The following is a 27,245-nucleotide window of genomic DNA, read 5'->3' as shown; positions in this document are numbered from 1 at the left end:
TTTATGTTTCTACAAGGGCATCAAGTAACTTTCAACTCTGACACTGGTCACAGTCATTTTAAACATTTTTTTTCTATCATTTGGGCTGTTTTGTGTTTCATGATACCATAAATGTCTCACTATATTTAGTCCAAACTCTGTCTGAAGTTCAAATCCAACTCCTATTCGGAGTCCAAGTCACATGATGTGTTTTATTTGTCAGTTTCTTTTCAGTAGTTTACATGACATCATATTACACCTCTCTTCACTTCAGTATCTCAGCTGCCAGACACTTTGTCAGGCAGATTTCACATCTCCCTCCTGTTGCATTTGATGTCAAAGCATGCTGGGCACCTCCAGGCGGCTGTCTGACACTCCCTCCAACCTTTCCTCTTCATCATCCTTCCTGTCGCTCTCAGCACTTTCACACTTTCCTCCTTCCTCACAACAACTACTTGTTCTGGCAACAACTTCTCGAAATCTTGTGGGGGAAATTATAATCAGACTGAAAGTAGGGAAACAACTCTTGGCATTATGATCCAGTCATGTTTTAGTGCCTTTTCCACTTTCTTTAGAATCTCATTTTGCTGAAATTGTTGTCTGGTTCTATCTGTCATTTAAACCAAATGCAAAGAATGAGCAATATATTTAATATCTGAAGTGAAAGTTTTGGTGTGTTAAAAAGCTTCAAAATGAATGACAATAGAGTAACAGTGGCACAGCTAAAGCAACCAAAAAAGGCAAACCACCTGATCAGGTGTAATCAATCTGACTGATTAAGGTCCAAGTGATACACAAGACTGATTGTAGATCAGATGAACCTGTTTCCATTTAAACTGGTGACTGACATTTAGCTGTGTTTTTGGATGCCTTATTGTTTTTTGTTTTTTTTTAACATCTTTGATACTTTTTCTTTTTAGTGTTTGTAAGACTTTAAAGTTTAAAATCATGGTGGGACTTAAAGCCTTGCTAAAATGACAGCATTGTTACCACACATCAGTTTACTTGCAGAGCCCCTTTATCATGCAATGTTTGCTCTGTTCTCCTTCTTGTATCCTTTCACCCTTTATGCAGGCATTCGTGATTGGTGCAATTACCCTAAAACAACAAAAATACTTCCTCAACTTTGAATCTTAGAGAAAACACGAGGCTAGTATCTCACACAGCATCGGTAAATCACGCTACTTTGCAGGTCAAAGATCAGCAAAGTGGAACTCAGTGTAAGAGGAATGATTCTACTTATACTAACAAGAGTCCAATGAATTCTGAGAAAAGCTGCAATTTGGGATGCAGAATTACCTGTCATATGTGAGCTTTATGCATGACTAAAGATGTACAAACATAAGAAATGAGTGAACCCCCACAGTGCCCTTTCTCTTGGGTGATCCGTGGCTATTTTTGAACATGTTTAAAGAGAACTGAAAGTGGGCAGGAGTCACTATTGCAATCCTTCTACTTGATCTATTTGCAACAGCGAATTTGCTTCATGCCCTCCATCACACTCTGAAATAATTCTTGATTGGTGAATTTGTGATTCCGCAGCACCCCAGCTCTATAATGTGGAGGGGGGGCTGTAAAGCTGATTGCTGACATCAGATAAGGTTTCCTTAACTGTCAGTATGCCAGAAGAAAAACACAGATCAGGAACATTCAGTTATTCTCACTCTTTATCATTTGGCAGAGAGTCATGATTTAGATGCAGGCCAGATGGATGAAAAATACTTTTTTTTTTCTGTCGCATACAAACTCCACTCAAAACACCACATTACATTTGCGTGTGGAAATTCAATTTAAACAGATGCCTTTCTCTCCCTGCTAGCTGTAGAAGAGCACAGTTGATAAAGTAAATATCTTTCGAGATCCGTGCACATTCATGTAATTTTTCAGGTTATTTTGATATTGTTCCAATTCCCAGCCCATTTCTAGCACTGCTCCACGTGTGGTTCTAAAAGTGTACTTTTACCTCAAAATTCAGCATTATACACACCTTCCATTCCTCATCATCATTTACCAGAAACATCAGATATCACAATGTGTAACCATGTTTCTCACTTGGAGGATGTGAGGGTGAAAAATAAATATTTCTGAACATGTATTCAGTGGCAATATATGGTATATGGGATTGTGTGATATTGAAAAACTTTATTTTGTATATCCCAATTTGAACACAACACAGTGCCAGGGCACAAACATTCTTCAAATAAATCTCTTCAGTTGTATATGTGAAGGTTTTTGTAATCTATTCTGTCAAAAATTACTTTTAGGGTGATTTGATACAACACAGACAAATTTTCCTGAGCTGTTCAGGACCACCTTCTCTTCCACCTCTACTTCCACGTAAATGACTCTGAATGACTGTTCAAAGGACATGAGTACATGGACTAATGAACAACACACAAATAGAATAAAAAAATAATTAAAAAGAACTGTGAGAATAAAATCCCTCGGTGATTCATCTTGTGTGGGGGAGGCGTAGAGATAAAGGCACAGAAAGATAGTGACGGACAAAAGAGAACGACAGGAGGAGGGCGGAGCAGGTTGAGGTCACTTTCACCTTGAAGGAAAGCTCCACAAACACACACACACACACCCACCCTTTCCATTACATTCAATTTATTGCTCTCCCTTTACTGACCTGCCTCCCTGATTAATTTCTTTTGTGGTGCTGTCAGCTGGGTCTTTCTCCCGGGTGCCGTACCCACTTTGACACACCTGACTGTGGCTCCGAGCTAGACATGCACGGATGGAGACCTTGGGCTCTGACACCCTGCAACACGCTATGGGAGTCAGTTACATAATAATGAATTCTGTCGTTTAATTACCCAAAAGCTTCATCAAGGCAAATGCACAGTGATAATTTATGGTTAAAAAAAAACTGGTCAGGTTAAAATTTTGAGAGGAGTAAAGCAAAGAAGCAGGATAAAAATAAATTCAAGACTGAGGAGAAGCAATGCTTGGCTGACACAATGTGTTTGAATAAATTTTGTAAATTTAGAGCATTTGCAGTGTGTCCTTTTTTTTTTTTTTTTTTTTTTAACATATTTTTATTTTTGTCCTAATTCCTTGACATCAGGACTTTTTAATTCAATTATTAGCTGACTTCCATTTAGTTACTTCAGTTTCAGGGTCCTGGTGTCTGTAGTTAATGTAACCTGTGGATTTCTTATTTTGACAAGTCAAAACGTCTGCTGTGAAAAAGGCCTATGATGGCTTAAATTCTAGAAAATGATTTTGGAAAAGCAATGCCCTTCTTATATACCCTGTAATACCACCAGCTTACGTTGATTTAATATATAGCAATATAAATAAGTAACCACATTATTAAATTTCTTTTGTCATGTTTATTATCTGGAAAAAGGCACTCACTACATTTAATGTGATCTGTTCATAAAATAAACTGTACATAACAAATATTCGCTAAGCTTGTCACAGGTCATGGTCATGGAAAGGTTAATGATCCTCATATCAGATAAACAGGTTACAAATACAACCAGTGGGTGGGTGTAATTCACCTTTAGAAATGCATGCGAAGCACGCCAGTGATACATTTAATAATTCTGTAAAATTTAAAGTAGGCTGTAGTGATAGTACCTGTTTGCAAAATGCAAAAAAAAAAAATGATCATGTCTCGTGTCTCTATTGACTACAGGATGTGTTTCAGAGAAGAAATACAAAATAGTAACATGACATATTTAGTTCATATTTTACGGGTCAATGGAAAATATAACTCAAGTGCCTGACTGATATAAAAAGGAGTAAACACAGATGCAAACATGCTTGGTGAGTACAAAATCAATGGCATCACATTCAAAAATTTAAAAAGTCATTTAAGCAATCACAAGACAATTTGTGATAATGTGTATGTCATGTACGAAAAAAAACCTCAATGTTGCTGACAATCTCGTGGCCAAAGGTGATTAACTGTATCTTTATCAGGTGGATTCCAGCACTGTGTTGATTCACTTTTAAGAAAATGGTGGCTGAAAGCAGTACATTTTATTTTATTAAAACAAAAAGAAACATCATTACAGCGGCAACTCCAAGTTTTCAAGTTAAGTTTACGTCAATTAACTGCTATGGTTGGGTTTTAAGAACCATGCACAATCAAGTTGAATAGTTTGTTTTTTATGAGCTCTTAGTATGTAGTACTTTATACCCTAAGGCTACATTTTCAAAGTCACATACCATATAGGAATAATTGTACATGTCAGCTAGGTAAATGCTCGTATTGTCTATTGATCCAGCAGAAACACAACCTCCCACTCTCCATTCATTAAACGTTGAAGTCCTTTCGTAGCAGGCTGCTGAGCTAAAAATAGCCCCCACAGCATGAGATGACAAAGCGGAGATCGATAATGTTTCTGAAAATGGATGACATGAATCTAGCTCTCTGCATGCCCTGCCCACATTGTTAAAAAATAAGATTCAGCATGAACAGACTGTCATTGCCCAAGTGTCTCAAAAGAGACGCATGGGCTGAAAGACAAGAGGGCTGGAAAGACAGCTCCTGTAGAAATTAAAGTTCTTAAGTAGCCCATAGTACAGTAACATCCGTTATGAGGTATTTTAACTACAGCCTCTTCTGTATCTTCAGTTTTATTCATTTTTGGCAACACATTTTCTTCCCATGGCAATGGCACGATGACTGAATTTCTTGGGAGCAGTTCCAATCTAAACATAGGAAACAGGAAGGCACATTTCTTGACATCTCGGAGGACAGTGCATTCTCATTCAGGCTCTGTCTCAGTTTTTTTCTCACTCTCTGTCTCTGCACTCCTCGTCTATGGCCGAAGCTCTCTTCCATTCAGTACCTAATCATTTTCTCCATCTTTGGCCTGTGCTGGTATGAACCCATTCAACTTGGAGCGCTCCATCATGTACTGCGATATGTTTGTCAGACTGATGTTTCCCTCTTTCCTCTCTCCATTTTCCTCGTGTGGCTCCCCAGCTTCTTCTTCCTCTGTTCTCTCCTCCCCCAGCATGATGCTGCCACTGTTTATGCCTACACTCGCCCGTCGAACATCTTCAGTAATGTTCCTCCGAAGCTCGCGGTTCTTGTTCCGTCTGGCCAGTTTGGTGAGGGATCCAAAGCGTAGGTTGAAGAGATTCTCCTCTGAGGAAGATGCTGTCTGTTGCGTTTGCTCACTCCCCTGATGGTCGTATGGCTCGCAGGCCCCCTTCAGCCTCAGGTTGTTCAGCTTGGTGTCGATGCTCTCCTGGGACGAAGTCTTGAACCGGCCAGCATCCAGGCTGGCAAACATGGCCCGCTTCTCTGGAGACAGCATGTCAAGAGAGTGAGCTCGCTGCTCCAGGCCGAGCTGACGGCGCTCCATGCTGCGGATGGTGGCCGCCCTCTGGAGCTTGTCATGGATCTCAACGCTCAGGCGCCGCCGCGTTTCACGGAACTCTGCTCGTACATTTGCCTTCCATTCAGCTGCATGAGCTTTAAACTCCCCAACCTGTGACAACAGTGCAATACGGAAAGGATTAGGAAAGAATATTTGGCACAGTCCAAAGTAGCATGGCATTATCATTAATCCGAAAAGACTGGGCATATTTTTCTTATTGTTAACAAATTCCATTAAAAGACTTCAACCAATAATGGCTTTGTCCTTCTATCAGTCCTTTCCTACCCTGTCAGTGGCACACTGTCATATGCCATTGGTCCATACTGAAGACATGAGACATAAAAAGACTCACAAAGAATGTTTTTTAAATATTAGTGCACTACAGTTTTTTAACAAACATTACTCAGGAGTAATGAAGAAGGTCTAAGCAGCAATTAATGTGCAAAATAAGAGAGCAGACAGAAGGGGCAAGAGATGCAGCAGCTGACCTTTTATGTTCTGCCTCTCTAATGTAATACTGAGAGGTTTAATTGAATGAACCCCACCTCCTCTTTGGTCTTTTTAGACAGCACTCGAAGCCAGTCTCCAATCATGCTGAGGACAGCCGCAAAGTATGCCAAACCCACCAAGATCCAGAACCACACCAGTGGCTTGTACCACTGCATGTAGTCGATCGTACGGTTTCCACCTGGAGATGAAGTAAAGACAGAGGTATGGTGAAAAAACGTCAGTAAAAAGTCACTGAAATTCAACAAAACACTAATCTGCATGATGACAGACTGAATAGCTCTACCTGCCACATAGTCTCCTATTCCCACTGTGGTAAGAGTGATCACTACAAAGTAGATGGCCTCCAGTGTTGTCCAGCCCTCGATGTGTTTGAAGATGACAGCAGGGATGGTGACAAAAACAATGCAGCCAGCCAGGATGAACAGGATGGTGGACGTCACTCTGATCTTAGTCTGACTGATCTGTTTGTGTTTTTGCTGGAAAAACAAAAACAAATAACAAGCCATAAGAATTAATCCTGGACAGAATAATAATGATGTAAGAGTGATTAACAAAGCCCAGAAATGCTGCCATGGTCTAATAAAACATGATCCAGTCAGAATATACACATCTGGTTAAACGTCCCACCGAACAAAGTGGGTAAACATGAATAAAAACAAATTATAATTAGCCTGTTGTCAGTTTTGGAATAATACTTTGCCTATGTGAACTTTTACACTGTTATAATACCCATAACTAGAACTAAATAATAAATAAATAGAACCACATACAAAATAATTAATAGAACTAAAAATAAAAGCAACACAACACACAAATAAAGGAAGAAATAACAATACACTGTGATACTTGTAACTCACTCTGAATATCTTCTCAACTCTCAAGATGCTTTTCACAAAGATAGTCCCCAGCTGGTCTCCAATCCCCGCCAACAGGAAGCCAAAGAGAGGAATGCCAAATATGGCATAAAGAATGCAAAAGATTTTCCCGCCTTCCGTGCTTGGAGCTATGTTTCCATAACCTGTAGAAACAATGAAAGCACAAAGAGGAAGAGAGGAGAAAAACAGAAGGGAAGTGAGTAAAGAAACAGGACATTAAGGGCATGAAATGAGGGTGCAAAGTAAGGACGAGAAGATGCGGTGAGGAGGTGGCAGAGGGGGCGGATAGTTAAGACTCTGATGAGAAGCAGAAGAAGACCATCAAGACTTTCTTATGCAACATAATCAATTGAAGTGCTTATGTAATACCCTTTAGTTCCTGGAGCAGGGGTCTGAGGTAAATAAGCTCCTAGAGAGACAATAATTAGGTTCCCCTTAGAGAAAATTGCATCAATTATGGTCCTACAGTGACAGAGATACAATGAAGAAGCCAGAGAGACAGGGGACAAAACATGTACTGTACTTTACCCAATTCCTCCCATTTTAACCTGTTGTGATCAGAATATTAGCGTAAAATAAATCCTGCCTGTTGCATGTTTTCTTTCACATTCGTTTCACTTATGCTCGAGCTGTTCTTGCTGTTTTCTCACATAAAGCAAAGTTGTATCATTAATATTTCACATATTCCATATCATACATACAAATTAAATTCCATAGACATATCCCATTTAATTTGTATGTATGTATTTTTTTTTAGCTCAGTACTGGATGTCTTAGTTTTTGTATTGTAATGTCTGATATTTAAAAATAAATCCTTATCTGGAGAATGAATAAATGAATCCACTGAAAGCCACTGCTCAGCAGTCTATAAACAAATGCCATGGGTAATTAAATCTGTAGACTACACCATAGTAACAGGTCAGTGCCATTGTGTTTTTTTCAGAAATTTCAATGAATGTATGGTCTAATACAGAGAATAGAAACTTTAAGACATGAGCTTTGATGTTCAAATTATGGCCCCTGAATGGAATTATGTTAATTGTAAATGGTCGCATTTGATCAAAGCTTTTTGCTTACATGTTTGTCTTATAAAAGTAAAAGAGTGGAAAAAAGGACTGTGAGGAGCTGCTTGATTTACTGTGGTTTACTGTGAGATTGCTTCTTCTTTCTACACATCAGCAGTGTTGCTGCGTTGGGTGGCTCTTCTGTGAAATATTACTTGTTCGTATTTTCAAATAACATATCACACATTACATGAACTATCACTTTTGTTCTTTTGTGATTGTAAAAATTCAAAACTAACAGATGTTGAAGATAAAGAGGATGATGGTGCTTTAGGTATTTTAAACTTACCAATGGTTGTGATGACAGTTCCTGCAAAGAAGAAAGAACTGCCCAGGTCCCAGTAACTGGAGTTATAGGATGTGTCTCCAATTGGTCTCACTCCTGCACTCACTGCATCTATGGCATGCTGAAAAGGGGATCATTTATAAATAATTAAGATGACGCTTGCAGGTATTTGAACTTGAGATATCCAGATGAATGTAACCTTAAATGCAAAGTGTGAAAGCCTGTGCAAATATAAAATAATGGAGAATCATTCTTTGACAGTAGAATAGTCATTACCGAAGCACTTAGCTGTTAAATACTCATAAGCAGAGGAATTCAGGGTCATGGTTGCATGCCAGCTCAGGTGATGGCAACGCAACAAACGCACACCATGTCTGCTTTGATTTCACCGTATAAAGTCCTGATGGCGTGAAGAGAGTGAGCACATTAACCCACCTCCTGCCAATGTTTATGTTTTTCTGTGTACATGTGTGCTTGTGTGTGCATATGCGACCCGTGCCACTGATTGTGTAACACTTGTGAGGTAACTGAGGATAGATCAAGTCCCCCTATCTCTAGATCAACCTGCAAGGTCACTGCCTGATAAAGGATAAAAGAATGAGAAAGGATGAGTAAAGCAAAGCTCCTGAAAAGTGGGGGAGGGGAATGAAAGACAGCTCGAGAATTTAATTATTCCAAAACCCATGTCATAACACTATAATTTCACAGGAAGTGGTGCTAAGTGGATGGACTTACAATTAATTCAATCAGTCCAATAATATTGTACCAGCCTGCTGTTTAAACTAATTATTCCAGGCAATATGTAATTTGAAACTAACAAAAATAAGCATTGCATTGAACATGAATCTGATTATTTCATTTTAAAGAGAGCACACACATTTACTATGATGTATACATAGTTTTAGCTACTTTACCCAGCCCTAGTTACTGATCCAAAGTGGGAAGCCCAAACTTTTTGCCATGTGAGCCTTAAAATAAAGTAATGGCTTTTCAAAAAACTTTTGTCACTAGACTAGACACTAGAGTGTCTTCCTTGCGTTATTTGAGTCCCAAAGCTGTGAAACTATCCAGTAATTCACTAGAAAAGAGGCAAAAATTCTAGGAAAGCAGGAAAAAATAAGCATGACTTGTAAAGCAGAAATATGTGTCTTTGTGACCTCTTGTGGGACCACTGTCCTAGAGCATGAGTTTTGTATTTATTTAGGAAAACACCCCCTGTCTAAAAAGATCTATATAAGTACTTTAGACGGAAAGTTTTCTGCAATTATGAATATTATGTTCATTAAAAAAAATCAACTATTATAATGTTATTATGTGAAAACGCTCCATAATGACTCTTGTACTATTCCTGTGGATATACACTAAGTATGCACACAAACATCTAGCACAGGATCTGTTCAAATTATTCAGTGTCTGGCTCTTCACGTGGAGCTGTTTCTCCTCTCCTCCCAATTTGCATGTTTTTACAGTTCACACTGACTAAATCAACATAGACTTTCATGTGCAGCAGAGGGACCTTCATCTCCTTTTTTTTTCAATGTCAGCCTTTTTCTTTAGTCCCTCAGCTCTTCTTTATCCCCTGTTTGTCCAGTGTCGGGAAAACATTAAGAAGCCACAATGCTCTGCGCTTACTGCATCATTATCCTCATGAATCTCCTCCTGCGCTCCATTATGTAGCCATGAAATGTTAATTTACTGTTTTGCTTTCTGTCAAAACTCCCTGTTTATGGGCATTTTATGAGAAAAGAATTTATTTTCTTATCTCTGTGGAAATTTAGAATTTGAATTTTTGCTCCTGGGCTCAAATAAACATCATTTCTGCTGACATGAAAGCCACTGTAAGGGATTTCTTTTTGTAGGAAGTAGTTTTGCAGCATTTACCAACATTCCTTATGGGGAATCATCTACAGCTTCTCCAGTCAGAGCAACCCCCAATCCATCCACGCAAGCTGTTAGTGAGATGCACGTCCATATAATAAAATATGTATCAACTCTCGTGACATACATTTCAAAGCAGACAGAGTGGAGGACCACTTCTACACACATTGCTGCACATGCCTACTCATAATCTTGCTCGTGATTACCTCAGCTCCATCAGTGCAGCCTAATGAGAGTGATTTCTGGAACTAAAATTAGCCAATTACAGTAATGCTATTTCATGGGTTTTATCAGACACAGCTATTTTATAGGGGCAATATCAAAGCAGTAATTATATAATAAACCCCAAATAACCTAATTCTGGAGCCAAGGGAGAGCTATAAATAGCCACACAATGTATCTGAATACTTTATGAGGAGGTCTATTTTTGTCTCTCGCCTTTTTCACAGCCAAATTCACGCTGAATTAGAGATGTGGAAAATCCTCCTTCTGCATATGCACTTTTGAGGCCTGAGGATGATAACTTTGATTTGTGTTGTTGTTAATTAGGACGACAAATGGTGTTCTTGTTTCACACATCACACACCCTTCCACTTTGGTTACGCAGGAAGAATCAGCACGCAGACATTATTACTGGCACCCAGTCACCACCAAGTGCTCATGATGGGTTCTTAGCTAATGGGTTTTCATATTCTCCACTGCAGGATCATTAGAGAGCAAGCAAACTCACTGCAGATCTTTATCCGCTCAGTGTGTCTTCCTACCCCACAGCAGGTGACGGCAGTGATCCAGCCAGCATGGTGCCTCACTGTCTCCTTCACTCTCGCAGTGATACAGTGCCAAGCTCTTTCCTCTGCAGAGCTTTCACCATCACAATTGTCTACAGCTTTACCCTGATCACCTTGAAGCATCAAGGCTGCACAAATAACTGCCAAACAGGGAAACTAAAAGGTCCATCATAGGTAAGTCAGGTTTGAATTTATCAGAACTGTTTGTGAAGTGACCTTAAGGATATACTATACTTTGTTGATTTCTGTAGTATTTTCATTAGATGACGCATGTTGTGGAGATACCTCAGTATTTTGATAAAGCAGCCTTGGAGACTAGCTCTAGTGATGAACTATAAATCCATGTTTAAAACAAATCAACTGAAAATCATGTAATTCATGCTATAAGAAAATCATGACTGTCGGTTGCGTGTGCTGACGTAGTTTTACTGCAGGTAGCTAAGTGTGTATGAAAGTTTATTTGTAGATAAGTGACTCATCAATAAATGAGGCTTGACTGGTGTCAATAACAGCGAGGCTTCACATCGTGCCACAGTGTGAGTCATCCCAACTGCACTGGGAAAGCCAATTAGGTCTGCTGTCTTTGTGGGCGCACAGTGGGTAGGTAGGCGGCACAGACACTGAAGCAGACATGAAGAGGTCAACAGACCTGCATGGACACACAGTCACACACATTAAGTCAACACACGCTGTGGAGCAAAACTTAACAAGAGCCCCCTCCCTAATATATCATTTCCTTCCGTCTCGCGCGCATACACACATACACACATGCCTCACAAGGTTGCCATTTTTCTGTCAATTCCTCCACCAAACATTTTGACAACAGTGAGTCACCACTGCTGTGTCCCCATGGAGGATCATCGGCTGAGTGACAGGATTGACACAGCATGAACAGACCGATAACGGAACCTGTTAAAGGACCAGACAGACTCTTTGATGAAGTACTTGTGAAGCAGTATGTCCTGAAGGCCTTTTCTTGAGACAGCAAAAAAAATTGTCAGTGTGAGTTTTAAACGTGGCTTGATTTTCATTCTTTTTGCGATGTTTTAGGCTGAAGTTCAATCATAACTGAGTAGAGTGACAAATCAATTTCTTTTGATTTAAAGAAATAGTTCAACATTTTGAGAAACACACTTATTCACTGTTGAGAGTTAGCTGAGAAGATTGATGCCGCTCTCACATCTGTATGGTAAACATGAAGCGACAGCCAGTAGGTGTTAGCTTAGCATAATGACTGGAAAAGACTGGAGTTTTAGAGGTGTCATGATGCAGATTTTGCTACTTCTGGACAGCTTATACTAAGCTAACCGGCAACTGGCATTGGTTTTAAATTTACCATACTATCTGCAGAAAACCAAATATCTGAACATGTCAAACGATTCTTTTAATACATTAATTTGTCAGATATAATATTGTAATTGAGTTCTGGGAAATTTTATACAGGCAAATAGCTCCTTAGCTTTCAGCTCCTTGTGAAACATACTGTTACATGCTTTCTCATGTATCTGAATCTGATCATTTGTCCAGCTGACAGCCCTGTCTATGATTGGCTGCTGCTACTAGCGGTGCAGCTTTGGGCAGCAGGACGTCTGTGACTGCTGGCCTGTGCAATGAATTATTTATTCCCTCCGGACCCCAGGCACACCACGTTAAAGGTTTTTATTTCCACACCTCCTTAGGAAATACTGTCATTGATTTTTTTTTTTTTTTTTTTTTACAAACTCGTGATCGTGCTTTTGTGGCTCAAAGGTTAAGCACTGCAAGGGAAGCAAGAAGAAGAAAGGATGCTTTCTCTGGTAAGGAATAAACGAACAGAGGTGGGTGTGGAGGAGGAGGGAGAGACAGATAGGCAGTCAAATATTCACTGAAGCAGTGTTGAAGACACTAACATCAAATGGAGCCATTGTAGCGGAAAGTGGAGCACACCAAATGCCATGTGGTTGTTCTCTCTTTGGGGTTATTTCAAGCTTAAGAGAATCAAAGAGGCCCAGTGTGGCACTAATGTGAACCTTGTCTTTACTAAAAACATGGAAAGAACATTATTAAGATCTACTGTATTTCCATTTGATTTCTGTGGAACACTGCTAATAACGTACTGCTGTCGGTAAAAGGTATTTCACATTTTCCATCTGGACCATGTGTTACATACTCCTACTCTCCAAGGAAAACAGCCCACATTTGCTCACACTGTCCTTCTTTTTTTTCTTTCTGAACATCTTCTGCAAAGTCTGTCAAAAGGAGAGTTTGACTGATCTTATTCCCACTTCCTTCTATCACCGCACACCTTCACAAATCAAACTTTGCACTCAGCCAACTGAACACCGTGACATCTCAAATCATTTTCCAGTCCTGCTTCCAGTTGTGCATGTCAGCTAGAAGCACTGACCTTAAATCTTGACCCATAATTCTGGGTGTAATATCAGAGAGCAGTGTGCAGCATCGCCATACTCTATGTTATAAAGCAGCTGACACCGTAAAAAGACATTGTAAAATGCACAGTTAAGTCATGACGTGATGGGATTTTTTTTTTTTTTTTGCATGCCTCAACTTCAATCAAACTCTATGTCACAGTTTAAAGGTTTTCGGTCGTATTTTTAACAACAGGCTGTTTTATACAGGTTCACATGTGAGAGCTCTCCCACAAAATGATTCATTCTTTTTATGTTCAGATAGAGTTTCATTTAGAGTATTAAGCAGCAGAAAGTCATTCAGTTCCTCAGATCTTCCTGCATCATGTTCCTGCCCTATGTCATGTCTATAAATTTAGAAAACAATGAACAACATGGCTTCAAATGTTTCTTACAGTAAAGGCAACTGTGCTGTTGTGGCTGTGAGCTAGTTTCCTTATTCAAAATGTGTGGGTGTTGTTAAAGCCTCACTCTGGAATTTCATGCACTTATTATTGAGGGTATGAGGCATTCACATACAAGTTAGTTATTAAATCTGTTTCTCAAAACAACCCACTATTGTATTCTAACAACAGAAATGTAGGTGGTGTTTACTACTGTTTGTTTGCACATGAACTGAAGATTTACAATTCTCCACACTTGGCAAGTACAGCATAAAGGTCACATTGACAGACCTTAGTTTCTGTAAAGATAAAACATCCAAAGATGCAGATAGTTACTTGCCTTTTCTCCGTGATTACATTTTATGCACTGCTCTGTAACTGCATGTACTAGCATGTACCCTGCAATTTATTTGCCAACAGACGCAAAGTGTCACTGAGAATTGTGTATCTCTGTGGTAACCCTGAAGGTATTACTGTGCTTCCTGCTAAAGGATGGACCTGCCTCTAAGTCTGCTCCTGACATTTACACATCAACTGTCAGCCAACCAGGGGGCAGAGAGTAGGGGGTATTACTTTGGATTCTTCTTTAGACCCTGCATAATCTACTTATTGACTCATCAACACTGCATGAAGAAAACTAAAGAAATGCTGTTGAAAATGCGTTTAAATTAGCATTGTAAGTGCTATGACAACACACTTTTACTGAATACTGGGAGAACCCCTAATTACCCTTGATAGCAATCACCATCTATAATGCTGCTGCCATAAAGGTCAGTCCTTTGACTTTCTTCTTCTTATCTACCAATCAAATTGAATGGCAGTCAGTATTATTTGTCAGGCAATTTTCATTTAATTTTTCTTATCTTCCTATCCTTTACAAACTAATCTGTTGGTAATGAATAGCTGCAACTTATGTAATGTTCTATTCCAAGGCTGTCTCAGCAACTGGATGGAGAAAACTAGAAAATGACTCTGCTTAAAGTCTCTTAGACATGAACATCATGTGTCACATTATCTAAAATGCCTAAATCTCAGCTTCACTTTCAAGCACTCACCTTGATGATTGCCTCCAGCTCGTCAGGAGTAACACAGGGGTGCCTCTCCAAGAACGAAGCCTTCTCTAGGGTGATGCTGGTCTTCAGGTTGCTCTCGAATGGCATCTCCAGCGCCCTGAATGCCAGACCTCCACAAACCAGGTAGAGAACAACCACGATGAACACTGCCAGCACCGTCTTCCACTTCATCACTGAGTGGAGGGCTGAGCCATCACAGCTGGCATCCATGCTGGCCACCACGCTGGCAGAGCGGGACGAGATGGACAGACGTGGTAGTGGACAATGACCGTTGGCCTTTGGGTCGCAGCCCATTGGATTCTGCATGGTGGCAACACTGGCCTGCACTATACTCGACTTCACCATGCCAGGCTGGACCTTTTTAGGAGGGACCAAGTTGGTCTGGACCGCCACTAGGAAAAAGCAAGGGGAAAGACAAGGCTGGATAAACATATGTTGTATTTGTCTTTGTACTGGTGGATATCAAGACAGGGACAGTAATACTTTATCTTCTGAAAATGATTCTGATGATTGTAGATGAATACACTTTGGCAGACTGTTCTAATAACTGGCTCAAGGCCCTGAATCTGTTACGAACTGGATAAGAAAAATGTGCTGACAGATTGAGAAATGAAAAAAAAAATCTTCTGAGATGTAGGCTTTTTGAGTGAGTTTGAAATGATTACACAGGGCATTTTTTTTTGGGCAATTTCCAGTGATGACATGTTTTTCCTTTCTCCTTGTCTATGATAACCAATCTGTCACACTAATAAGAAAATCATTCTTTTTAGTAATGATAAAATGGAATAAGTCTAATTATAGTATTGTCTCACATCTTAAGCTTCCATGTGGCTTTCTTTTCAAATAAAGTATCAACAAGGGGTACAACTTAATGCTATATAATATAACACAATAAAATAATTTAAATCTTACAACCTCAGGTATGACACATTAAAAAGCAATTTCCCTGTCTTACTGTGAGCTTATAAAGGCTCTTCACAAAGCTGACGCAGAGAGCTATCAACAAAAATGAATGTCTGGCCTACAGCTCTGCCAAAGCCAGGCCACAGCAAGACCCTCTTGTTCCCTCAACATTTTTCCATCCTGAAAATTTGTTTTGGGATGGAGCCTCAGAAGTCCACAACCACTGCCTTAATTACCAATGCAGAAAACTTCATCATTACTTTAATGTTCTGAATGCAAAACCTGAAAAAATGTCCTTTTAGACATTATTTATTTTATCTTTTTAATCTGGAGAGTGCATGAATGTACAATATATCCACTATAAAACAATTCCCCTGTTTAACATACACTTGCACCTAGGCTCTTACAGTTTTGTTAGGTACAGGTGAAAATTGAATCACCCTCTTTGCAAGGAAGCAGGATTCAATATGTCTAATAGACTATAAGAGAGAGCTAAGTGCCACTTTCAGTCATTGGCTTCTGGATGGGTTTTATAATAAGTGCATGTCAACCATGAGGCAAGCAGCACCTAGGAGGCAGCCAAATTTAGATTCCTTTAATGTACATAAGGCATTGTATAAGCTATTTGGAGCTGCGGCCTTCACCCCTGACGCCCCCACCTCCCTCAGATTGGAGAGCATGGAGTGCCTCAGAGCCATGGGTGGAGCCTGTTGTCTTCAATGATGCGACTCTCAAAGGTAGAAATGAGAAAGGGATTTGTTTAAGTGAGACACTGTCAGTTAACAGGATAGTATCACTTATGGGATATGCCAAGCAAAATGTACACACACACATACACACAGAAACACACACCCCACCATGATGAGTCAAGGACATCCAGGAAGTGTCTCATTCCTTGGTCCAGGAGCTATGAATCTTGTTAGTTAATCTCTGTGTCATGAGTGAATCAATAACAGCAAAGCGATGTCACAAGCTTAGGAAGGTGCAAAACTGCCACTTTCAATTTACAGTATATGCCTTTAAGGGCGGTGGCTGTCTATTTTTAGAACACAAGATGAATTAGAAAATTAAAACAGATAAGTTAAGCAGCACTATAACCCTACATTAATATCTCATGCTGTATTTAGTGCAGTCGGTTTGATGGATGTAGTTGAACATCCACTGGTAGATTAATTGCAAATTGGATCAAATCCAGGACTAGTCTCACTAAGACATTAATTGCGGCTCATCTCATCTTGTGAGTGAGTGAAATTGAATAAATCAGCTCTATGCAGCAGGAAAGAGGCAGCTAGGGTAGGTCAGGAAGTTGTATCTAACTATTTTATATATTTATTGTTATAAACAATTAAAAGAAAAGATTATAAGTCTATAATCTATATTTTAAACCATACAGGCAAATCCAAAACTGTGATGAGCATAATTTGGTTTATCAATCTAAAATCTTTTTCAAACCACTGAAGCTGCTTGATATTGATTTTTGCAAATCAAATAAGGCCTGAGTGGAAAGCAGTGCTTTTTATCTGATACTATCTGATACCCTCTCTCAGCCCTCACTCTCTGCTTCCAACATGCCTGGGAAAAGCAGAGGAAATGTTCACCGGAGACTCAGGTCAGGTCAATAAATGAGAGGTTACTCAATTCAGCCACTATATATATATATGGACGCCGAAACTCCCCACCTGCTATTTACCACACAGTTTAGTGGGACACAGTTGTAGTGGGACATTAAATATTCAGTTTGTCAACATTGCAGCCTGTCAGCTGCATACTATTGGGGGACCGCGTGTTGCAAAAGAATTATTTACCCACTGATGAACAAGATTCAAAACTAAGTCTAGTAATAGTAAGTATGGAGGCAAATTTTGGGTTGGCTCAGGTCGGCTCTTGGCCCAGTGATTCCCTGTGGCACTAGACAGGTTGCAGGCGTTTAACTCACCAGCTGAGCCTCACATTCAAGAGTCAAGTGAGACTGAGTAACACATGAAGATCTAAGACTTCCGGCAAAACATAATACAAAATAAAACCTTAACTTAGGAAGTAGTAAAGAGTAGTCTGTCTTTAAGTCTACCTGAATATCTCAAAACAAAATTATAACACTTCCGTTCAATGAGAATTTAAGAATAAGCAAAATCCCGATATGCTTTCTGGAAAGCATACGTCACTAGAGGTGGAATCCTGGTCTATTTCCTGTAAAATTATATATTATTATTAATTATATATAATATTCCAACGTCAGTGAGCAATATCTCTGAAAATAACGCATTACTGGTGGTTACCACTGGAAATTATCGCTTCGGGCAGAATGTCGTGCGCCTAGTACATGGAAGTTCTTCAGACAACCGTTTTTAGTTTTTTGGAACAACTTTACATGCTTTTATTCTGAAATCTTTTCCGGTCTCACGCTGGATGTTTGTGCTATCTTGACGCCGCTGATGCTCCGCTCCCAGCAGCGCTGCCTTGCACAGCTGAGCACACGGAGGATGGGAGAATAAAGAAATACCCCCAACCTCTTTCTCTTGTGTTAAGATCCTTTTTGCATTACATAAATATAAAAATATGAGGAAATTCAAAATGATATAGAGAAAAACCATGAAAAAAATGGGTAAAACTGGTGAAAACTGTTAGAAACCGGTGAATAACGCAGCCTGGTGCGATTTATTGTGTTCAGGTATCTCCGCTAAGATGCTGCTGAAATAAAGAGTACTATTTAATGGCACACATCTAAAGTTATCAAACAAGAAAGCAGTATTCACCAACCTTGTTCAGGGTCCCACTTAACTTGTTTGCTTGGGTTTTCTATTGGAAATTTCATCTCTGTTTTTGTTCCCAATCACAACGCAAGGAAAGGTGCTCAGTGCGAATGTAAAAATGCAAGAAAAAAATAGCCAAAATCACGAGGAATTCTTCTCCCACATCTTCACATCATATTTTCGTGGATGTGGGTGTAAATTGTAGCCTACAGAGCAACAAACGCATCGCAAAACCGCATTGTCTGCATCTGCTGTTCCCCCCCTCCTCCTTTTTTTCTCCACCTCGCTCGGACGCGTGGTGATCGCCTGACAGACTGAGATAGGCTACTTTGGGAAACCTTTCACTGAGCTGTCGCAACGCTCGGAGGACCAAACCATATCCCATCTCACTCTCAAACACACAGTATCCAGTGGTCCAGTCCAGAAGCACAGCAGGAGTGTGTCCAAACAAGCAACTTTACGCACACGTTTACGCTGGCAGAGAGAACAAGGGGAAAAGATGATCTCCTCCCTTTCATTCCCACAGCGCGCTACTCCACCTGCCTTTACTGTAATGAGCTGAAGGAAATTTGCTTCGAGCTTCGCATCCTTCTACATCCTAATTTATTTGTCTAATCCGTTAATGAATACTCACTCTTATGCTTTTTTATTCCTCCAAAACAGGATTATCCTCTCATCGTTTGGCAACCGGCGACTGAGCACATGGCGCAGGGCGGGAAGTCAGAGATGTACCCCAAATCAGTGGCAGACTTAAACCATTACATCATTCACATGTATGGGAAACAGTGCATTATTTATGAACTTCGATAGCTGAAGACAAGTCACCTCCTCCACCCCCCTCCACCTCAAATCGTGACCTAAGTTTAGGCTTAACAACTGGGGAAATATTAAGTACAAATATTATTTGAAATATTAAGTACAGAAAAGATTTGTGGGCGTTTGTGTAACTGCGGTTTTTATTTTACTATGATTTTGTGGCCTAAACGTCCAATAGATTGGACTGGAATTTTTGTCTGCTTATCCATGCATTATTTAAATTAGTTTAATGAGTATTATACCCTCCAGACAGGCATTGGTTCCCATTAATTCCAATAAGCTAATAATTAATTAATTAATCTGCAGACCTGCAACTTATTCGTTTTTTTATTATTTAAAAAATCTAAAAGCCTTATTTACATATCAGTATTCACAACAAAAGCTACAGCTAAAGTACATGTGACAAGGGGGAGTAACATGGAGTAAAACTGGCTGAATAGACCTTTTTTTCGCACACACTTGTCATCCACAGGTGTAACTAATAACATCACTAATTTCATTGCATTGCACAGAGCCATCAAGAATTTTATTAATTCCAACTGCAAGCAAAATCAAAACATCTTCTGGGAAAAAGGCTAATGAATCTGAAGAATTTGGGAATAATAGAGAAGTAAGACCAAAATTCAGGTTACTAAGATGACAAAATACCATATTAAGTGCAAGGTGGACTGAAAGTGTTTGTACTGTTGGTGTTAGCATCAAAAAACATTAGTAACATTGATGAAGTTAATGATGCACACCAACAGCAGCCGCTTACTGACGGAGCTGCTCTGTCCATGCAATGTCGGATTTTTTAAACATAAAAATGAGACGAAATAAAATTGTAGCCTAGTATTCCCGCAATAAACGGACTCTGAGAGCACGGAACACACCGCGACAGCGTTCCTAACATTAGCTGCTCCGGTCCTCTATCTGTATCAGCAGCGACCATAAATCGGCAATTAAGTCATAAGCTAGCGGCAAAATATGCTAATACATGCTAATTAGTGCAAACATCCAGGTAAAATAGTGAGAAATTAACTTACCGAAAAAACTGCAACACAGACTCCTTCGACGGTCGGTTAGTATAGTCTACACTACAACAAGCCATATTGTCACAAAAACCTCTCCGAACATTGGCAAACAAACAGGGACACTGCAGACCCCGTCAACCGCTGGAGGTAGCCGGAGGCCTCTGGATGTAGCCGCCTAGCCCAGCCGATGCTTTAGCAAAGAGCTAACTGCCAGTGCCTGTCCATGGGGCTGTCACTCAACGTAACCACGTCCTTTAATGGAAGAATTTTAAGCCCAAGTAACACTTAAACGGTTGTGGTACAACCCCCCACCCCCCCGTGTTCACGGAGGTGGAAACTATCAATAGACACCAAAAACAAAAAATGTACCAGGCTGTAAATACGTTTTTTTTTTTTAGGCTGTAAAGTTGGCTATTTTAACATGGGGGTCAATGGAGAATTGCTCACTTCTGGAGCCAGCCCCCAGCGGCAGCCGAGGAACTGCAGGTTTTTGAACGCGGAAGTGATCCTCACTGCTGAAACCTACAACTCCCCCCTTGAAGAAACTACATGATACTTTTTAAGGCTAATGATGCTGTTTCACATGCCTGTTACACTACTATTAAGTCATTCACAATCCTTTCTTGGTAAGTGACATGAGGGGTTAAAAGGTCTATTAAACAATACAAGGAACATGACAGAATTAACAATATGCTGCTGACAGAGTGTTCTCATGAGCAACACGTATTCAGTTTAATCAGATTTTCTATTTGTTGCTGTTGCTCTGTGTTTTGCTGCGTGGGTCAGTTTTTCACATGGCTACATTACTGTAAATGAGGCCGTTGATGTTGTTTTCATCACAGTGGCACATACATGTTACAGTAATAAACAGGATAGGCTACCAGTCATCTCATGGCTATTCATGAACTTGCTGGGGAGCATGGATGGCACAGAACTTGAATTAATAATCCCAGTTTTTGCTCTTACAGATTTAATAGCCACGTGGACAACCTCAGAATGCAGTCTCAAGTAACCTGAGAGAGATGTTTTCAAGTGGCACTGAATTTCTAGTAGCACTCATGTCTTCTCCTCTCGTGAATATTCAAATAACTAAACCATTAGGAGGACATTTGAATCAAATTCAGCACAAGCACAGGGACATTTCTTTGTAATCCTGCTCTTAATTGTCAGGCTCAGGAGCCCCCAGTGCACATGCCACTGCATTTTATGACCACTGAGAACAATGTAGGCTGGCTTTTCCTGCAGTTTATGGGCTTCACGCTGGCTCCACTTGCATCACCCTGCTTGTCTAATGAACAAAAAGTGGCTCCAAAAATACCATATCCACACCCAGAAATCCCACAGTGTTAAGACACAAACATTCATAGGGGGATTTTAGTCATTTTGTCTGCTTTTCTTTCTGCTGTTCTTGGAATATGTGCTATGTACTTTGAGCTCAATTAATCATTAACAAAACCATTGCCAGCAGATCTTAATTTGGGATTTAGGAACAAAGGTAAATAAGGTAATCTATGTCATGACAAATTATTTGTATAATTATTGTGCTATTAAATCCTTTCTGTTATTTCAGTTCACTTTTACCAGCCATTTATTAGGTGTGTGTCTTTGTCTGAGCGTATGGGGGTGCGTGCTGTGTGGCGTGTCCCTCCTGACGCACGAGCGTGATGATGAAAGCAATCGTAGCAACCAGCATGGCGACGGGGAAGCTTTGCTCAGCCCCTCATCTTCTTATAAGCTAGTATTAGGTTGTTGCCATTACGTTACCCGATTATGTTACAGCGTTAAAATGTTTACAGTTAAGTACACTGTCGTTTCTGAATGTATCCAAGCTCTGCGGTCGCTGGCCCGGAATATTTCCGAGGAAAATGGGATACGCTGAGAGTAACATTATCATGGAATCGAGAATAGGTATGCAAATACTGTTAGCATTAGCTAGCTTTCTGGCTAGTTAATCAGCAGAGGGAATCAAATTCAAATCGTGCTTAGGCGGAAAACTAAAGATAAACTCGTGCTAACTGTGTGTACACTGACTAATGTGTCCTTAAGTTTATCCAGGCAGTGGTCGGTCCTTTACTCACGCTGCTTGTTCTCAAAATTTAAAATTGAAATCCAAAACCAACTTTACTTGCAACACGACGCTTCTCTTAATTAAGCCAAGGCTGAAGATGATATTTCAGCTGTTTGTAGTGTCGAAAATAACGTTTATTAGCTTTTACAGTGCCGTATTACCCTTTTGAACTGTAAACCCAAACTCGAATAAAAGTAACATTGACAAATAGTAAAGCTGATTCAAGACAAAGTGTTTTGAAAGTTGTTTGTTTATTATTCCTATCACATAACTGCAATTCACCTTGAAAGAATAAATAAACACATACTACTTACAATAACAATATACTAGAGCTAATAATACTCATAAAATGCAAGTTGTCAAGCCTTAAGTGATGTTTTAAGATTGTTTTTAATGACTAACGTTCAGAAACCACAAATATATTCAGTTTGCAATGATATAAAAAACATAAGAAATTATCACATTTGATAAATGACATAAATGCTTCATCATTTGTTAAAACTGTGATAAACTGTCAATCTACAAATCTTTACATTGTCAACATGTCCATATTCGTCTGTGTTCACTTTAGGAAGTGTGTCGTCTGGACTGGGGCGCAGCCCTGGTGTGAGAGGACAGACCTTGAAAAGTAGTCGTAAGTATTAATATGCACTAATAATATCATGAGAAATAAATCAGGTATTGGTCATTTGTCAGATAAGACCTTAATTTTACAGTGTTCTGTATGTTGTTCTCTGCCGTGTGTTTCTAGCTTTCTGCCCTCGCTCCTCCAGCAAGCTGACACAATCCATCATTAAAGACCACATGGTGTCTCATTACAAAAAGGTTTACTCAGCTAAAGGTGAGCCACATGGCAGGACTACATTATGATCAGTGACATTCAGTAGACCAATTCAGCTCCAGCATACATAATATGCTTTGATGCTGAGGTAGTTAAAATGTGTATCCCTGTTGCATAATAAATAGACAAAAAATCTGTTGTGACAATGTTAAAATAATATCATAATCTTCCATTTTTTCTCTTCTTCCACAGCTGCCATTGATGCCTCGGTACCCAAAAGCATGATACATAGTGTAAAGTGTAAGTGCCCAACCTATGAAATATTAATGTAAATAATTCATTTCAAATCAGTTCTTTTTTTGCTGTCTGTTTAAATGAGAATGTACCTTACATTTCTAGATTTATTTCTTTTTTATAGGTAATGTATTTCTCATGTTAACTTTACCACAATAGTGTTTGATTGCACAATATTTAGTTTAAATGTTTTTCATCTGTCTAGATGAAACCACTAACAGGTTAGGTTTTGGTGCCTCTGTGGTAAACAGAATCAAATACCAACATTTTCCTTCCAAAGTCACCACTTTGCACCAGTATTCAGTTGTTCAGGAAGACATGCATCATAGTGCATGCAGAGACCAATTTCTGCACTTACAGTAGCCCGAATAAGCAATAACACACTGCAGCCATTGATCACATTTGAGTACAGGATGCAACTCATCCTCATCTCTAATGGTTCCAGTCATGCTCTTTTCTTATTACTACGCTATCATACTTGCTCTGCTGACTCTCACATTCCGCATTGTTAAGTGCAGTTAGTCTTGGCCCATTCTCTTATGGCAACCCAAAGTCATTCCAGGAAATAGTAAAGTAAATCATAAGGTAGGTTAAGGAAATGTGGGAACAACATAAATATAATTTACAGAATAACCCATGGGATGTATTAAATATCGGTGCATTTAACAGTGTTAGGTCATCAAAGGGTCCCTGTATCTTTTAAAAACACATATGACACTGTGAGAAACTACTTTGCTGCTAGTGATAGCTAGACGGTGCAGAGTAGACTTCGTTTTGTACTTATTCAGTATTTTGTACCTGCTTACAGACAATGACCAGATCAGGCAGGATCGCTTGAGGAAAGGGGGTCGTCCTCAGTCAGCTCATTCTCTCTCACAGAGGAATAGCAGAGCCTCCTGCTCCTCATCCCAGGTGAGACCTCACTGATGCCTGAGACACGTTTTCTCATTGCTTCATGTAATAGTAATGTATCCATCAAAAAATACATTATGTGTGGCATTGCCTGCAAATGAAAACTGGACTATCACATGCACTCAGAAGCTTTAAATTCAAAGTCCACTTTATTTGTCATTCAAACTTTTTCAGTATGTACAAAATCTGATTCTGTACATTTGCCTTTTAGAGTAGATTATCTGTACAGTATGATGACAGCCCATACCTCTGCTCGAGGAGTTCACTGGTCTCCAGCCCAAGGTTCAGCACCTCCTTTCATGCTAAGGAGATAGTTTACCAGTCACATAAACCAGACCATTCTCATCACATTCGTCCAGCATCAGAAATAAAGTACCAGAGCTCAGAGTCAGCTTTGCACAGAAAGCAGTCAGCGTGTTCACTGGCAGCTTCGGGAGATCAGAGTTGCTACAAGACTTTCCAGGACCCTGTCCAGAAGACATACAGCGGAGACTTGCTCCAGAAACACTCACAGCACTTTACCCAAGACAAACCTTTCACCCCTAAGACCCTGAAATCAGATAAGAGTTCATACCTGGCAAAATATCGCTACTACAGAGCACCACGAGGGAAACCTACTCAGGACTCCACCAACTCAAATTTGATGCGTCAGGAGACATATCACGGACGGTATTTACCAAACATCTCTGTGAATCTCTAAATCTCTCTTGCTATCTGATTGATAGCAACAATTCATCCAGCATGTGTGCCAGTGTTTTAAAATATCTTGGCTTCTGTGTCTTCTATGCAGAACAAAAACTAAGGAATACACGCAGGAGTTTGATGAGCCATCTCAGGTAGTTTTAAAGATTAAATTTGACTATTCATACATATTTTCCTGAGTCATGACTTATGTGCATCAATGTAATGCTAAGTTGCCCACTAGTGGCTCAAGGTCAGTAATACTCATGTTGTTTACTGTCCTTTTTAAACCATAAATAATGAAGTGACAGTGAAGTGTTTACAGCACATTCCACATAAGCTAAAATATGTATTTGAGCACGAGAATATCTCTTTTACAGTCCTTTTTGTTTTACAGGGATTTATTACAGAGCATGAGTGGTCTGAAGATGAGTTCAATGGCACATATTCCTCAGCATCTAGACAACAGAGTCGAGTAAACAAGAGCAGAGACCATTATTTCTTTGACTCCTCATCCAGGTAAAATTGTGAAAGAGAAGTAGTATGCTGTGTTTTATTTGTATTGTTGTGCCTTATGTATTTTCTGTGTACAGCTCTAAAAGAATTAGTCTCATCTCCTAGGGTCTCACCAGAAGGCGGAAAATCTCCCATTATGAAGAATGTATCTGCAGAGTAAGTTCTCTGTGATCATTTTGAATGGCCGTGCAGCTTTTAGATGAGGAAGTTGGAAATACTGCCATATGTGAGAGAATTTGACACTGATTTGTGATGCTTCAGTGAATCTTAATAACAATCTAAAATGATGTATCCTTTGTGAAATGAATTATTCTCATCTATTCCTTAACAGAGAAGAAGAATTAATGTACCTCGAATTTATTTCTGCTGTAACAGAGGATATCTTGTCCAGGGGCCACATCTCTGGCAGGTTTGTTGACATTTCTATGCCTTATGTGAGAACGTGTACACATAATTGAATAAGTTAAATAGTGGCTAATGCCTGTCACAACCCCCTGAGTCATTACTGTAGTGTAAATGTTTATGTCCTCTGCAAGGGTTCTCGATCGGGTGATGAAGCGCCATATTGACATGAATCGGCATCAGCTTGATGAGGTGGGAATACAACTCAATGCAGAATGCCACATATGTTCAGCAAGTCTTGCTGATGAGTTAGGCTTGCCTAACTCAAATAAATATTTGAAAAAAAAAGAGGGCCCTTGAACTTTTTCTCATGTATCTTATTGCATTGCTCATTTTAGGGTAAAATGCGCCACCTTCTGGAAGTGCTGCGTAAAGATTTTGAAGAGCCAACCAACATATCCACCTCTAGTACAGAACTTGAAAAAAGGGAGAACGATGTGCTTGATTCACTCCTCCCTCATCTGGAATCAGGGGGTAAACAAGCAAAGACCAAAGAAGACGATGACCTGTTCTCCTATGCGTCACTGATTAAATACTGCGATTCACCAGAGTACGCTGACGCCTTATCAGTGTCTACACCCATATGTTCTCCTGAAAGGAGGGCTTCACCAACAGAAACAAATGAAAAGGACAAAGAGAGTGACTATCAGGAAAAGGGCACTGGCTCTCCTTGGCTCAGTGAGCATGTTATCGGTAATACAGTAATCAGTGAAGAGGACGCCCAACACGATCAAATAGGTACAATTTCAGCAAACAAAGAAGCCAGCAATGAAAACCATGACCACACCACTGTAACAAGTGAGGAAGGATTTCATCAAGACCAAGCTGAGGTTATTTATGACAGGAAATCTAAAGAGCTTGAAGATCTGGGAAGAAGTTTGTCAGAGTCACTTCATGTTTCCAGCAATACACACAGTCAGAATGTGGAGACTGTCAACGAGCAACATACAAATACAGTTGTTTCTGAGAGTGATGATGAGTTTTGATGTAATTGGGGGTTGAAAGAGATTTAATGTTTTTGTTACCAGATGAGTGTTGCCCCAGAGAGTGTGTTGTTGTAGTTATTTTATTTTTTAGTTATTTTATTTTTAGTTATATTTATTTTTATTTTTTTTACACCTTTTTACAAAAGCACAGTGAAAATTTCACATTAGCAACCAGAGTTCTGTGAGTAAACCAGAGACATGAATGTGTCATTTGGGATGTTGTAAAATGGGCACATACTTGAGTCATAGCTGTTGATCTACAATTGATGACCAAAGTAGAGCAGATTTTCAAAGGGTAGTTCACTGTACTGCACTGAAATCAGATGTGTGGAATTAGTGGTTTCCTTTAGTTTGAGTGGATTGCAGAGTATGTCCAGTCTCATTCACTATGTAGCTGCAGTTTTTTTTTTAATTTCTAGAATACAGTTTTGTTAAAAAGTTATAATTGTTCAGTGTGCTTGACTTGACATATGCCTCTGACATGTAGCTGCTAGGAGTTGACTGTCACAAGAAAGTGACTTTACAATCGCA

At 39.6% G+C, this 27,245-nt stretch overlaps 2 protein-coding genes across 3 annotated transcripts; one reads left to right on the top strand and one right to left on the bottom strand.

Annotated features, from left to right (window-relative positions):
* Nucleotides 1–4,612: 4,612 nt before the first annotated feature.
* kcnk10b (potassium channel, subfamily K, member 10b) lies at nucleotides 4,613–18,307 on the bottom strand. Its single transcript, XM_041060998.1, has 7 exons — nucleotides 18,253–18,307; nucleotides 14,575–14,984; nucleotides 8,066–8,183; nucleotides 6,695–6,855; nucleotides 6,121–6,313; nucleotides 5,873–6,015; nucleotides 4,613–5,438 (listed from the first exon to the last, which is right to left on the bottom strand). The coding sequence occupies exons 1-7, from the start codon at nucleotides 18,305–18,307 to the stop codon at nucleotides 4,791–4,793; spliced, it is 1,728 nt and encodes a 575-aa protein (XP_040916932.1). The 3' UTR covers nucleotides 4,613–4,790.
* Nucleotides 18,308–21,762: 3,455 nt separating this feature from the next.
* Nucleotides 21,763–27,239, top strand: spata7 (spermatogenesis associated 7). Of its 2 annotated transcripts, none has more exons than XM_041060871.1 (12): nucleotides 21,763–21,869; nucleotides 22,714–22,776; nucleotides 22,894–22,983; nucleotides 23,176–23,223; nucleotides 24,026–24,129; nucleotides 24,341–24,798; nucleotides 24,920–24,965; nucleotides 25,208–25,329; nucleotides 25,432–25,482; nucleotides 25,658–25,735; nucleotides 25,863–25,920; nucleotides 26,067–27,239. In XM_041060871.1, the coding sequence occupies exons 3-12, from the start codon at nucleotides 22,947–22,949 to the stop codon at nucleotides 26,712–26,714; spliced, it is 1,650 nt and encodes a 549-aa protein (XP_040916805.1). In that variant the 5' UTR covers nucleotides 21,763–21,869; nucleotides 22,714–22,776; nucleotides 22,894–22,946; the 3' UTR covers nucleotides 26,715–27,239. The 2 variants fall into 2 exon arrangements, with proteins under 2 accessions (XP_040916805.1, XP_040916804.1); XM_041060870.1 differs by having other exon boundaries at nucleotides 21,774–21,982.
* The last annotated feature ends 6 nt before the right edge of the window (nucleotides 27,240–27,245 follow it).

The sequence above is a fragment of the Toxotes jaculatrix genome, chromosome 17, assembly GCF_017976425.1.
Source record: "Toxotes jaculatrix isolate fToxJac2 chromosome 17, fToxJac2.pri, whole genome shotgun sequence".
Lineage (NCBI taxonomy): Eukaryota > Metazoa > Chordata > Actinopteri > Toxotidae > Toxotes > Toxotes jaculatrix.
The sequence above is the reverse complement of the archived record's forward strand: the minus strand, read 5'-3'. Positions and strand labels throughout refer to the sequence as shown.

Excerpts from the sequence above, each read along its gene's own strand:
- kcnk10b (XM_041060998.1), bottom strand. The coding sequence starts at position 18,307 with ATGAAATTTCCAATAGAAAACCCAAGCAAACAAGTTAAGTGGGACCCT. Across the intron at positions 8,184-14,574 it reads AGCTGGAGGCAATCATCAAG|CATGCCATAGATGCAGTGAG; the intron begins GTGAGTGCTTGA and ends TCCCCTTTTCAG. Across the intron at positions 6,314-6,694 it reads GAGTTGAGAAGATATTCAGA|CAAAAACACAAACAGATCAG; the intron begins GTGAGTTACAAG and ends TTGTTTTTCCAG.
- spata7 (XM_041060870.1), top strand. The coding sequence starts at position 21,940 with ATGGGATACGCTGAGAGTAACATTATCATGGAATCGAGAATAG. Across the intron at positions 21,983-22,713 it reads TATCATGGAATCGAGAATAG|GAAGTGTGTCGTCTGGACTG; the intron begins GTATGCAAATAC and ends TGTTCACTTTAG. Across the intron at positions 22,984-23,175 it reads AAAGGTTTACTCAGCTAAAG|CTGCCATTGATGCCTCGGTA; the intron begins GTGAGCCACATG and ends CTTCTTCCACAG.